We start from the raw sequence: 14,829 nt of genomic DNA on the forward strand, positions 1-14,829 counted from the left end.
AGGGATGATGCAACACAATTTCTGAAAAAGCTCCCTGCATGAGTTACCATAAAGTTTGCAGAGAAAAGGCATTAGCTGCTAGCTATATATTTAGTCAATAATTGTGCAAGAACACTTCTAGCATGACACTAGTGCAAATAAAAAAAATTAGAAAACTCCAGCCATCGGCAGTTAAGAAAACATCAGTAGACTTTCCAAGCTAGTTCAGACTTCAGAAGTCAATATGCTAGACAGGGGAGAATTCAACTACCAAATTGTGGTGGAAATCACCAAGGAAAAGGCATAGTATGAAGTACAAATCCCACAGTCAATTCCATAACAAAATTTCGGGGGACAAAAGCAAGTGTTTTGGTTTCATGATTTTTTTTTTTTTTACAACTCACAACTGACCAGAAGTCAAATTACATTCTAGTGACTAACCCATTCAGCCCACACTTCTTCACATCACTCCAGCATAAAATCTAATACTTTAAAATCAATGTTTACATTGAAATACAACAATAGTATATTAAAAAGTGAAGAGGAGGATTGAGTAAATAAGATGCTTACCATGTATACTCTACAACTAGCAACATGAAAACTCTTCTTTGGCATAGATACATCTCACAAAGTACTTGAACCAGGATTGTGCAACCAACATGCTTTTCAGGCGCTATGGAAGTACTTAGATCTTACAACTTGCAAAGATCCTCTAGAGATACTAATAACCAAGACAGTATTGAAACAAAAGTATAATTTAGTATCATCTTCCCATCTTACACAAATGTACAAGTGACTCCATCTCAATTGATCCTTTGAGGTGCTTGTGAATGTTATCAATGTAAGAGGTATTGATTGTTACCCCTTTCTCAACCATATAATTGGCCAGTTTTCCTACCTCTTCCACACGGTTTTCTTGACAAAGACCAAGAAGTAGGGCTGAGTATATATCAGAATCAATTGTTAGTACAAAGCCCTTCTTCAGAACATCCTCATATAGACCAAATGCTTCAAAAAATCTTCCTTTTAAACACAAATCCTTCAACAAGACAGTACATGCAAACCCATCAGGCCTCACAACACTTCCTAACATCCACCTGAAAAGCTTCTCTGCCTCCTCAAATCTTTGGATCCATAACAAGGAGATCACAAGAGAACTATAGCACTCATCTTTCGAGACTTGACCTCCAACAACTACATCATTAACACGTTTAAATGCCTTGTCAATATACCCTTCACGACAAAGACCTTGGATTAGCACACTCATAGTAATCCTGTTAGGATGGCACTTAAAACTCTCCATACGCTCCAATAGCGACAATGCCTCAACTGACTTGCCATTTTCACACAAAGTCTGGATAATTGATGTATAATGACATTCGGTGTACACTCCCCGCCTTCTTTCTCCATCTCACCCAAAAACTCCAACGCTCTCTCAAAACTACCAGCTCTGCAAAGTCCATCAAAGAGTGCAGAGTATGCCACCAAATTCGGAACACATCCATGACTTTTCATAGTCTTGAACAACTGACAAGCATCCTCCAATCTCCCAGCAAAACAAAACCCCTTTAGCATTGACATATACGTAATCATATCAGGACACAAATCACATGATTCCAACTCTCTCATCAACCCCATTGCCCTATCAAGATCCCCCCTTTCACAAAACAACCCAATAACCACATTATACATCGTTGAATCCGGCTGACAACCAAAATCACCCATCTTTCTCAATACCCACAAACCCTCATCAGCACTCCTAGCTTCTCTACACAAATTAAGAACAACTTTAAACAATTTCACATTAGTTTGACACCCTTCAACCCCATAACACTCAATAATCTCTCTAATCCTATCCGGGTTTCGACGAATTTCGAGCAACTTACAAGCTAAGTTATACATATATTGAGTATGCCTATACTTAGGTTGTAAACCAGTCCATATGAAAAAACGAAGACCTAATTGGGGCTGATTTAAGGATAATCTACGCAACACCTCAGTAACACATTGAACATCTAATTGAGCATTAACATTAACAAGGGTTTTTTCAGGGTTTTGAGGGCAATTTATGAGGTGGGTACAAAATTCTTCTGCTGTTGAAAAATTGATTCTTGTAATGAGCGAAAATGGTGGGTTTTTTAACCTATATGCGGAGGTGAAAAAGCAAGAAATTGATGACATCGCCATTTTTGGAAGAAGAAGATAATTTTAATGAGCTAATACAAGGAAAATGGACTCGAAAATTACCTTGGTGTGATTCTGCGAGATCAAGGGAACATATATATAAAAATCAGAAGAAGAAGAAGAAGTAAGGTCCTCAATAAGCTCTTTGACAAAAGAAGGGAGAGACCTAAGATAGTAGGGGATATGGTTAAATCTTCTTGTAAATGGGACATGAGGAAAGGGAATAGGAGCAATGGTCTCACCTAAAAACTTTTCCTCACCACCATTCCTCAAATCACTAATAAGAGCATAGAAATCAATTATAGAATCCTCAAAAGAAGAACACTCATGATCTCCATCTCCCTCAAACTTCCAACCTCTAAGAGAAACCACATCTTCCTCTCTATCACAACGATGAAAAACAACTCCCTCAACATCCTTAAAGCCTAGAGTCTCAAAACCATGCATGAAAGGATGAAGGTTTCTCTCAAACGCATCCCTTTCCCATGAAGCATTGCCAATGAACTCTCTCAAAAGACTGATTTTTCATTACACCGTCAATGAACACATTAGTCATAACCTCAAAGGAGTCCAAATACTCATAGGTAGAAGGGTCACAAACATGAAAGGTAGACTCATTAAGATAGGGAAGGGGGTTGGAATCCACAAAATCAACAAATTCTTCATTCTCAACTCCTTCTTCATCTTCCAGAACTTCCATCCTCCCTGATCTTGATCTCCACGGAATTGGAGATGGAAGCACAACACTCTCTTCAACCGTCTCCTTACGCTCCTCAACAACTTCATCATCCAATCCCCCATAATCCCCACCTGAAGGTTTCCTTGAAATCCTCGAAATACCCCTTGAACTCGAATTTGAATTAGCCCTACTCAATGATCTAGAAACCTCACCGTCCCCATTAACAGACCCAAATTCACTACGAACCGAGCCTCGAGATTTCACACTATCATTCCTGCTCATTCTCCTAGAATCATTACCACCCTTTGCACTTACACCAAAATTTGATCTAGCATAACCCCTTGAAACCCTAGAATCCTCCTCACTAACCATTTTAACATCATTTCTACTAATTCTTCTCAAAGCATTTGACAATTCCTTAGAATTTGATCTAGCATAAACCCTAGAAACCCCAAAATCAACATCATTTCCATCGGAAACCATTGATTTCAAACTCCTAACAGGCAATAACAATGGCTTTTCACCCAAATCCACATCCACAATAGCACTATTGTTTGTAACAACAAGCTTAGGTTCATTTCTATAATACCGAGAACTCCATGTTTGAACCTTACTATCATTTTTTGGGATATTCTATTTGGTAGCCTCGTGGTTTCAAAAATTCCACATGGAAGACAAAGGTTTTTTTAGGTCTGTGTAATGACCTCGTGGTTTTGCATATTAGATTATAGTGGCCTAATTATCATTAAGTGGCTAACCATTTACAAAATGGTTTGGTTTTTTTACCATATTTCAGGAAAAGACTAACCTACCCCTAATTAAATGAATTCCCCCTTCCTTCTCATTTAAATACAGACTCCCCTTCAACTGTTTGGCTGGTTGCTCGATATTGTTGAATTTAATCCCAAACCCTTTCCTCTCCCTTTAACCTTCCACCATATCTCACAACCTAGCCTCCTCCATAGGTTATCTCCATGAATTTTCGTGGAGTTTCTTCAAAGAAGAGAGGCGCAACAGATGGAAGCTTTAATTGGGTAAGGATGAAGCACTGCAATTGCAACCCCCCTAGAAACGCTGAGGTTAGGTTTTCTGATTCCATGAGCAATCCAAAGAAGCCATACTACACATGTAGGGAAAAAGTCAGAGGTTGCGGATATTTTGAATGGGTCACAGAAGATGATGTGAGCTTTTACGATGCTTCACCAAATTCTGAGATTGCCGCAATGCATAACATGGTCTCAGAACTGTTTGTTTGTTGCAAGAGGGTTATGAAGATTGGTATTATAATATTAGTAATTTATGTTTTTTGTTACCTTAAATGATGTAAACAGGGTAATGAGGGAAAGGGGAGTATTGTTAAGGTTGAATCGTAATGAAGTTATGTAATGAGGGGTGGTGATGTATTTTGTACTGGGTTTATGAAAGCAGTTATGTAATTCAACCAAGTATAAATAAAAACTCAGTTATGGTACTTGATTTCTAATATCTATAAATGTGTTGTGAATGAACCAAAGTTGAGATATGATAAGGTAATAAAACTTTAGTTAAATTACAGACCATAAGTTGACAAAAACCATAATTTCACCTACAAGAACTTAAATACAGACCATATGTTCAACAACCAAAAGTTGGCCTAGAAGATGTTCTAGTTAAATACAGACCATATGTTCAACAACCAAAAGTTGCAAGCAATTGCACTGACATACAAAAACAAACATCCTACTTGCTCCTACTCCATCAAGGTACAGGACATATCAGACTTTGTTCTTTCCTTTGTTACCCTTCCTTGTCCTAGTAACAGGTTGGCTACTTGGACCTTGAGTAGCTTCATATGAAGTCTGAGTTGTGTTAATGGAGGGATGTGGTTGTGAAAGAGACTGCAATGAGCTTCTTGTGAATCTTCTTGGAGGGTCTGGTGGGTTTGCTGTGGATGTGCTCTTTGGTGCACTGTGTTTAGAGGATTGAGAAGTTTTCTTTGCTGTATTTTTAGCTCTTGCCTTTCTCTGCTCTGCTGCTGTAAGTCCACTCTTACATGTTTGTTTGTTGTGTCCATAACACATACATTTTTTACATTGGACTGTTGTGGACCTTTTCCCTTTGTCTGGTTCATCAGCTGCCCTTTTTCTTTGTCTAGATGGCCTACCAATGGCTCTTTTCATCACAGGTGGTAGTATTGTAGGCACATCAATCTCTGGCCAGTGCTCAAAATCTGGTACAGGGTGTATTGGATTGGCATATGCTTGCTTAAAAGTTTGGACTGAGAACCATGTGCTGCAGAAATGGTATGGGTTCAATCCAGCAGCCAAGATTGCTCTGATTGCATGTTTGCAAGGCAATCCTGAAATTTGCCATGCCCCACAAAGACATGTCTTCCTGTGTAGTGACACAGGTAGCATAGATTTCCCATCCTTCACTTCATATTCACCCTCACTTGATTGATAAGCTTTGCAAGTTCTTGATTCAAAGGTCAAACTCCTTATTCTCTTTACTATGTTAGGGCATGGTTCATCCTCATTCCATTTGTTGCACCTTTGTCTTCTTGTTGACAGTCTAACCATGCACATTCTTCTAATACCTGTGCATTCATGTATTCTTTGGTTAGCATTAAAGAGCCATGTCAAATACCATTAATGAAGATGGGAAAAACAGAATGATACCTTCCAAAAGTGTTAAGACAGGCCTGCATCTGTCTATACCTAAAGTTGAGTTGAAGCTCTCCACAAAGTTGGTCTTGTTCTCATCACTGCAAATGTTTGGATCAAATTTGTGCCTCGTCCATCTTGACTGCTCCCCCAGATCAGCCAACCATTCACAAGCACTTGGATTCACAACCTGTATCTTGTCCATTGCTTTTTTGAAGGTGAAAGGAGATGTTGCACTACATGCCAACCAAAATAGTGAATGCATCAAAGGCCCAGGAAATGCTGCTTTCCAATTCTTGGCTAAGTGTTTGCAGCAATATCTCCTGTCCACTTCAGGTCATAGCTCATTTAGTGCCACATCTATTCCCTGCATCCAAATGTTAGAAAGTCTAAGTTACATTGTTATTTGCAATTGCAGAAATAAAAAGTGTGACTGATAGAGATCACTTACTTTTTGTCTGTCTGAAATAATACACCAACCATTCCCCCTCCCAGAACCTGACAGAATATGCTTAAGGTGCCAGAAAAAATACTTCCAGCTGTCACCATCTTCCTTGGGGACAATAGCCCATGCAAAAGGAAACAACTCATTGTTCCCATCTACAGCCACAGCAGACAGAAGGACCCCACCAAAATGTCCCTTCAAGTGAGCTCCATCAACCCCCACTATACTCCTACACCCTGCAACAACACCATCAATGGCAGCCTTGAATGAAATGAATATACTAGAGAATGTGAGGGAGGGATCAGGGGGATTAAGTTGCTTCCATGCACAGTTAGCTACAGATCCTGGGTTGGTTTCCTTAACCATCTCACAGTACTTTGGCAAATACCCATAAGAAGTGTCATGGCCACCATTTATCTCCTTCAATGCTACCCCTCTCATCTTGTAAAGTGTACTGGTTGCCATATGCACTCCATACCTATTGAACAACTGATCATTCAGTGTCTTCCCAGAGATGTCATTATTTGCCCTTATATCTTCAAGTAGCTTTTCTGCAGCCCATTTAACAGTTACCAGGGGATTCCTTTCATCTAACCCTCCACAAGTGTGCTCAGGGTTCTTTATACTCTTTATAGCCCATGTGACTCCATCAGGTAGCCTGCTTGAATAAATTCTCCAACCACAGTAAAGCAAGACAGGAAGCAGTGAACCTCCTAGGACTACTCCTATCAACTACTACTGCAAAACCACATTGAATGCAATAATCTCTAAAGACAGACATGAAATGCTCTTTATCACTAAAGATCATCCAGGGCTTTAACACTATATTGCCAAACTCAAGATTAGTCACAAAATCACCATTTCTGTACAGCCTACTGAAATAAGTTTCATCTGCATAAAGACCTCTCTGCCAACAGTTTGATGAGTATGGGTCATATGTGTCCTGAACACACCCAATTTCTTCTTCCTCTTCCATGTCATCATCCAACTGAGCATCCTCATTCATTTCATTATCCAACTCATCACCCTCACCAATGAAATCCTCCAATACAGCACCCTCACCAATGTAATCTTCCACCTCAGCTCCCTCATCCATATCATCTTCCACTGCAGCTCTACTAGTCTCACCAGTCTCATATGTTCTCCCAACTTGGGCATCCCTAGCCTCCAATCTTCTAACTGCTTTATTAAACTCACTCTCACTCACCACCATAGCATCAACCATGGGTTTATTGGTTTGGACAATCTTCTTCCTATCAGTTGTAGTTCTTGGTATCTTGTGAAGGGCAATACCAGAGTTACATTTCAAGTTTGAGGGTTTTTCTAAGGATGTGTTTGTTTGTGTTTGAATCACAGGTGCATTTGAGAAGGTTGTTTGTGAGGGCATGGTTTCTTTATCATTATGTAGGTGGAGCTTTCTCTTGACAGGTAGTTTCTTAGGTTTCTGTATTTTAGGTGCACTCTTTTTCTTCCTCTTCTGTTCACTCTCCTGCTCACCCTCATCAATGTCATCAACTGGTGCATGTTGTTGTAATTGCATCTCAACCCTAATATTATTCCACTGCTCCTCATGATCATCAATTGGTGCATTTTTCTTAGGTGGGCTAGGACCAAAATGTACACTAGGGTTTTGTTTAAGCGTTTCAGCAAGCTTTATAGCAGCAATTACACAGTCAATAGGCTTGTCAACACAACCAATCCAAATAGTAATCTCTTCCCTATCCTTTAATCTATCTAGCATTGACATTAAATCACTGTCAGAAGTTATCTTAACATCTTTTATGTTATAGCAGTAGTGAAAGCTAGGGAATCTAGGAAACTCAAAATTCTTTTTGTTAAACCCTTCCTCACACTCAATGATCAAATCTATCTACATAACCTTGTCAATATCTTCTACAAAAACTTCAATTACATTACCCATATACGCAAACTTTAGCATACACTGATCCATTCTGCAACATAACAACCAAATGCATATATTTTAACATCAAACACCTACTAGCAAGCATAAAGACTTCATCTTTGTTCAACACGCACTCAGAGAAACAAAAACAGAGCATGCAACTTTCGCAATTATAAGAACAACTTGAAAAACCTAAAGTTTAAACGACATACCTTGCTTAAGGTCTGTATATCACTTCAGCAACTGCAAGAACTCCCCGATGTTGCGATTTCCGTCAGAATTTCACCAACAAACCCTAAATTTCGAACCACAAAATTCACCACAAAACGAACAACTCCAACGAATTATTTCCTAACAATTGCTCAGCAATTTCGCCAATAAATCGTCAACCAACTGTAATTTAAGCTTAGAATTCTTTAATCCCTCTTTCCCAGATCACAAATTCTTGGAGGTTGAAGGAAGATGAAAAGTTTTGGGTTATTTGATTGATGGCTGTCGAATTTACAGAAGAAGGAGATTGCCCGTTAATGAGAAGGAAGGGGGAATTCATTTAATTAAGGGTAGGTTAGTCTTTTCCTGAAATATGGTAAAAAAAACCGAACCATTTTGTAAATGGTTATCCACTTAATGATAATTAGGCCACTATAATCTAATATGCAAAACCACGAGGTCACTACAGAGACTAAAAAAACCTTTGTCTTCCATGTGGAATTTTTGAAACCACGAGGCTACCAAATAGAATAAGATTGAGCAGTTGGGGAATCAACATCATCATCAAAAACAGAAGGATTATGAATATGATTATCATGAGACCCAGTTGGGGAATCAACATCATCATCAAAAACAGAAGGAACTTGAAGCAATTTAGAAACATAAGATTGAGCAGTATCAAATTTATCACCCTCTGAATCATCATCAACCTTTTTACGGCTAAATAAACCATAAGAAACAGCAATTCCCACAAAAATTAAATGAAGAAGCTCCCACCATCGTGAAAAAATTGATGGGCTAACAATTTCAGGAGCTTCTGAAGGAAAAAGGGTGATTATAACTAAGAAAATTGTGATAATTATGGCTTTGAATAAGAAATTAGAGTAAAACTTACTTGGTTTCTTTTTGTTTTGTGTTTGTGTTGTTGGTACCCTTTTGGGTTTCGTGTATAACCCTCCGCCCGCCATTGATGAACACAAACAAACCCAGAAACAGGGGATTTGTATTTGATTGAAAAAGTTGCAGAAAGAAGAAGATGGTGATGAAGAGAAGCCTTGAGAATTAAGCAAAATGGAGGAGAGAGGAAGAGGTATAAAGTAAATTGGGAAGACGTGTGATTGGTTTTTAAGATGTTTGCTTTGTGCTTTTTTTTCTTTGCTTATGGTTTGTAACAGTCGTTTGCTTAGTGGGTATTGATGCCATGGGAATTTTGTGCTGTGTTTTTTCTATTCTTTTCTTTTTGAATAAAATTGTTCTACTTGTAATAACAAAACAAAATTCCAATTCTTTCGTACTCTTCTTATTTTCTCTGCTGTGGAACGTTGTGCGCTTGCTTATGAACAACGTAGACGAGTTCTTAGAGGCATCTAGCATAGGAATTGACAATGTATGTAACATAGTCATGTGGTCGTGTAGAAGTGTAGAGTGTTATGTTCGACCATGTAAAAGTGTAAAGAGATTATATTAAATTTTACGCATGTTTATTATACGTGCTCTAGTCTAAGTAATTAGACTAGAATAAACAATCTAGATAATGGTTGGTATAAGTATAGATTAGCGTGATTTACTAAAATTCTTCACCCTAGTTATGAAAGATCAAAATTTGGAAGGAGAAGTAAAAAGAATAATGTTACCTATGACTATTTAAGTCCCAACTTTTCATTGTGATTTTGTGGATAACACTTAGACAATCACACATATATTTACCTTTCTTAAGTTGAATGATACACTAATTTACCAAACTTGCAATTTTCTAATCTCCAAATTTCTAAATTGTTCCTTACTATGTGGGAATTACTTCTATTAAAGTATCGAGTATGGAAAAGGAAATTAGAAAAGATTGGTTAGTAGTCCTGAGAAATTAGCTAGCTAAAGATTTGTGGTAAACCTTAACAGATTGATTACTAAAGGTCTAAATTAGTATGACTGTATGAGTAATAAACTTTATAATAATGAGTAACAGATGGAATAATATTTGATCTTTACATGTATAAAGATCACAACAAACTAATTATGGGTCCATCTAGTTGGCCTAGCAATGCTAGTTAGCTAATTTAGAAACTAGGCAAACAAAAGCGTATAAAATATATCCATAAGTAACTGAATATATTTGGGAATAATTTGTTTGAAATTATGATAGTACTATATTATGGATTAGAGCTAGTCCAAGAAGCTAAGGGAATAACCTGTTTAAATTTATGACAGTACGATGGATTAGAGCTAGCCCAATTAAGAAGGGGAGCATGTTGGTAGCGTAGATGTGGTTAAGGGATCGATATTCTTGTTTTAGTTGTCTACGCTAATTTTCTTTTGGTAGCTAGATGTATGACTAAGATTAAGAAAATAAACTAAAATGAACCTAAAGCGGATGGTGATGGTGGTAGTGACTACGGAGGCTGTTGAGATCGGAATAGTCTTTCAGTGGTGATGGATGGGCAATGATAATGCTGAAAGTAGTGGAGTTGTGGTGGTGGTGGCTGTGTTGCAGTTCATGTGTGATGTAGGTTGAGTACCTTGATTAGTTGTTGGATAATGTTAAGGGCATCCAATTATGTCTATAAGTATATCATAGTACGATTTATTGATTTGGAGTGTCTTGTATTATATTGTAAGATTACAGAGACAGGATGAATTTTGAGTTAGGATTATCAGTAGTAGTAATCATATTGTCAATGTTAGGATTAGTAATATGGTGGTTGAATGAGATATGGTATATGAGGCCGGTCAAGTTAAGGTGTTCAACATTTAACACCAAAATACCACTTGTTCCTTTATTTGGAGAGACCTTGTCATTTCTTTGGTTCTTCAACAAAGCCCAAAGTCACAGCTATTCGTCAATTTCAATTATAATCCCAATCTCACAAAGGGATAGTTATCCATATTCTGTTTTATATTTTTACTTATCATATATATTTGGTTGCGTTTACAGGTGACACTTGGTTACACAATGAAATATTTTGCTGGTTTACTTTTGAAAATAGATGCATGTTTTTAATCTTGGAATAAGAGTTCTACCATGGAACTTCCCGGGAACAACCTATCATCATGCTCTCAAGGTATAGTTTGTCTCAACATATAATTACATATCTTAATTGTATATCATACCAATTAGCTAGCTACATGGTATTGGATTTACAGTTTACACGTTGATTGTGTAATTTGTGAACTAGCTAACAACTACTTGTGTATCAATGATAGATATACCTATACTTCATATTTAGTATTTCCAGTGTCGGAAGAAGATTATTAACATATGGTCTCTATTGTTTAGCCAAATCACCACCATGTTCTTCACAAGCTTATGGTATAATTGCAATAATTTTGATACAGAGTACTTATTTGCGACTCCTCTTATTTCTATTTGAAATCTTTATACTGTATATGAATGCACACGATTGCTTATAAATATAAACTACAAGCATAATAAATCATTGAACGTGTAAAGAAAACAAGGATATGTCACAAGAGAAGAATGGTGGGCACATAACATATGAAGATATAAAGAACGAATCTCAAGTATACAAACAAGGTTATATCAACTTTCCCCTTTCTCACCAATGTTTATATGCTTTTAAAGTTGTATTACAAAAATAAGTTTCACGTAAATACTTTATTTTCATTCAAAACACATTATAACATATATGATTGATTGCAGGTGATAGATGAAACAATTAGTTTGGCAAATCTTACCAGCTTTGTTTTCTGGAAAGATACTGATGATATATGCAACATTGAATTGCTTCTTTGTCCAATTCTTTCTTACAAGAATAATTTCAATTATCTCTAGTACGTGTTTGTAGTAAAATTTGCAACCAAAAAAAAAAAAAAAAAACACCGTTGTACTTAAAATAATTTTAATCTTAAAATTATAATCATCTCAAAATAAGCTCACTGTTATAATATAAAGAGAATAGGATATTGATTGGGGAGAGAATAAATCACTATATTATTCTATTAAGTAGGGGATATATATATATACATATACAATAGTTAGGGTTTTCTTAGGAAACACTAAGCTCTAGACCTAGAATATTCCAGAGAGTACAAGAATATAATGGGCATCCACCAATATTTTATAACACTCACATGAGCAAATACCTTTTTTTTTTTTTGAGGGAAACGCATCGAACAATATTATTAATGAAGAGACAACGTGTCCGAGAGTACATAGGGAGCAACCTCATTTGGACAATAACTAATCCAAACTTGTTCTACCTCAAAAGGCAATAATCTAGCTAAATAATGAGCTACTTATTCATTTCACGTTTTACATGAGACCAAGAGAAGGAATTAAAGGCACCGCTCAAAGATAATATATATTCAATCACACCATCAAGCTCTAAGAAATTGATGCCTTTGATAATCGATTGACGAGGACATGAGCAAATACCTTATTTCCCATTTCCAACTTGTGCAATTATCAATGTATATTTTTTTTTTCATTATTATCTTTAGTTATTATGTACAATTTATAAAAATTAGGAAATTTTGTATTTTACAACCTATAAAATTATAAATAACCTACTTTTTGAAATTACCACAAAAAAAAATTATTTTAAAATACCACCCATAAAAGACAAAAACAATTAGATTTCACCGCCGAAATTGTTAAATCTAACGTTTTACAAAAATTCTTCGATTTTCGTGCCATAAACATGCTCGTGAAAGGTTTTGGGGGTCATTTTTTATCTTAGGGTCCGATTTGAGGTCAAAATTAACAAATATTTATAAAAAAAATTCCTCATTTTGGGTGTGTCACGCAAATCAAGGTGTTTTTTTAGTACGATAACGAGGTATTTCCAATCATTTTTTTAATTTTGACTTCAAATCGGATCTAAAGGGCAAAAATGACCCCAAAACATCTAAATAACATGTTTTTGACACGGAAATTGAAGAATTTTTTTTCAAAACGTTAGATTTAATGGTTTTTTAATGGAAAGTGTTAAATGATGGTAAAATCTTTTTTTTTTTGTGGTAATTTTAAAAAGTTGGTTATTTATGGGTGGTAAAGTACAAAATATCCTAAAATTATTATTATTTTTTTCCTTATAAAATTACAATATACAAGATCACATGATATATAATTAATATTTTTCTTATATAAAATTACCAACAAAAGTTAAAATTGTCAAAGTTTGAACATATGAATAATAATACAAAGGAATAAAAAGAGTGTTTATTGACTTATTATTGTGATGGTATAAATTTCTAAACTGAATAAATTTCGTATAATTATATAATGTTAGGTTATTTAATACCAAAAGGTTGGAGTGTTATATTATGGCTATTTGGCTAAGGTACCTCCATAGTGATCCATCAAATTTCGAGGACCCCATGTCCTTTAATCCAGATTAGATAGGATGTAAGTATCGCCAAATCAAAAGTTTGTTGTTATTTATATCAATATGTCATTAGCGAAGTAATTAGAAGGCTCAGATGTATTAAATAAACAAATAAATATAATGATTACAAGTAATAATATGATACATATTGGTTAATATATTTAATTGAGTGTTTTTTCTATACATAAGCTTTAGCCAAACCTTATTGTAGCTTACTTATGGATATCCTACATTGAAAGAGGATGAGAGAACTTAGAATTGACCATCTTAAAAGATAGAGGAGTTACTTCTTGTATGTATCTTCAATTAGCTTAGTTTAAACACTAAAATAAACCTCTTTTTAGGCTTATAAGTGGACTAAGGCCCTGTTCTTTTGAACTTTTGGACAGTATATGACATAGCAGAGCAATTTTCAGCATTATTATTATTATTATTATTATTATTATTATTATTATTATTATTATTATTATTATTACTACTACTACTAATACTATTATCATTATTTTTTATATAATTATTATTATCATTATTATTATTATTCGTATTACTACTACTACTACTACTACTACTGCTACTACTACTACTACTACTACTATTATTATTATTATTATTATTTGATTTTTTGATTTTTTTTACTCTTTTTATAACATTAGAAAATGTATTAAATAATATAAAATATTAATTATTATCATTAAATACGAAATACAAGTTATTATTATCAATTAATATTATATGTTAATTATTATTATTAAATATTAATTATTATTATTAACTATAGATATTAGTTATTATTATTAAATATTAATAATTTTTTATTAAATATTAATTAATATTTATTTATTATTATTAAATATTAATAATAATTATTATTTTAATTAATTATTATTATTATTATTATTATTATTATTATAAATTATTATTTTTTTTAAGAAGAGCAGAAAGCAGAGCAGAGTCGCTCAAAAAAACAGGACCCAAATAGACTCTCCTCCTTCTAGCTTGTTCGGATTGTCCATGCCCGTATCACATTATCTTAAAATTTAATATAAAAAGCTCAAGGAAAGATCGTACGTGCCGACTGCCGAGCCAAACAACCCTAATCTTAAAATGAGCACGACTCGTTATTATCCCTTCCCATGCATAATTATAATATTCCTTTGACTTGCAATAATAATATATGATGACATATTTATAATTAAAATTGTCAGGTGCATTTTGGCGCACACGTACCGTGTCAATTGGAATTCCATTTAGCAACATTAATAATATATACGAAGTATGACAATTTCTCTTTGTTTACTACAATTTTCGTTTAACTTTATATCTTTAGATGACTTTAAGATTGAGTTAATTAGTGTCATAAAATAAAAATAAAAATAAAGATTGAGTTAATTAGGATGTACTGAGCTTAAGTCATGTAAAGATACAGGTTAGTTGATCAAGATTGA

General features: G+C 34.9%; 2 protein-coding genes and 2 pseudogenes across 2 annotated transcripts; 1 reads left to right on the forward strand and 3 right to left on the reverse strand.

Moving 5' to 3' along the window:
* Nucleotides 1–742: 742 nt before the first annotated feature.
* Nucleotides 743–2,600, reverse strand: LOC110727292 (annotated as a pseudogene).
* Nucleotides 2,601–4,455: 1,855 nt separating this feature from the next.
* On the reverse strand, nt 4,456–9,492 carry LOC110727305. The gene is made up of 4 exons (XM_021906867.1): nt 8,045–9,492; nt 5,936–7,881; nt 5,500–5,851; nt 4,456–5,417 (listed from the first exon to the last, which is right to left on the reverse strand). Exon 2 carries the CDS (start codon nt 7,674–7,676, stop codon nt 6,579–6,581), a length of 1,098 nt encoding a protein of 365 aa, XP_021762559.1. The 5' UTR covers nt 7,677–7,881; nt 8,045–9,492; the 3' UTR covers nt 4,456–5,417; nt 5,500–5,851; nt 5,936–6,578.
* Nucleotides 4,597–5,689, reverse strand: LOC110727383. Its single transcript, XM_021906947.1, has 2 exons — nt 5,500–5,689; nt 4,597–5,417 (listed from the first exon to the last, which is right to left on the reverse strand). Exons 1-2 carry the CDS (start codon nt 5,687–5,689, stop codon nt 4,597–4,599), a joined length of 1,011 nt encoding a protein of 336 aa, XP_021762639.1.
* A 981-nt stretch (nt 9,493–10,473) lies between the features above and the next one.
* On the forward strand, nt 10,474–13,397 carry LOC110727384 (annotated as a pseudogene).
* The last annotated feature ends 1,432 nt before the right edge of the window (nt 13,398–14,829 follow it).

This window comes from Chenopodium quinoa, unplaced genomic scaffold, assembly GCF_001683475.1.
Source record: "Chenopodium quinoa cultivar QQ74 unplaced genomic scaffold, ASM168347v1, whole genome shotgun sequence".
NCBI classification, from domain to species: Eukaryota; Viridiplantae; Streptophyta; class Magnoliopsida; order Caryophyllales; family Amaranthaceae; genus Chenopodium; species Chenopodium quinoa.

What these genes read in the sequence shown, in the direction of transcription:
- LOC110727383 (XM_021906947.1), bottom strand. Translation starts at nt 5,689, where the DNA reads ATGGACAAGATACAGGTTGTGAATCCAAGTGCTTGTGAATGGTTGGCT. An exon ending in TGTCTTAACACTTTTGGAAG is followed by an intron (nt 5,418 to 5,499) that starts GTATCATTCTGT and finishes ATGAATGCACAG; the next exon opens with GTATTAGAAGAATGTGCATG.
- LOC110727305 (XM_021906867.1), bottom strand. Translation starts at nt 7,676, where the DNA reads ATGTCAATGCTAGATAGATTAAAGGATAGGGAAGAGATTACTATTTGG.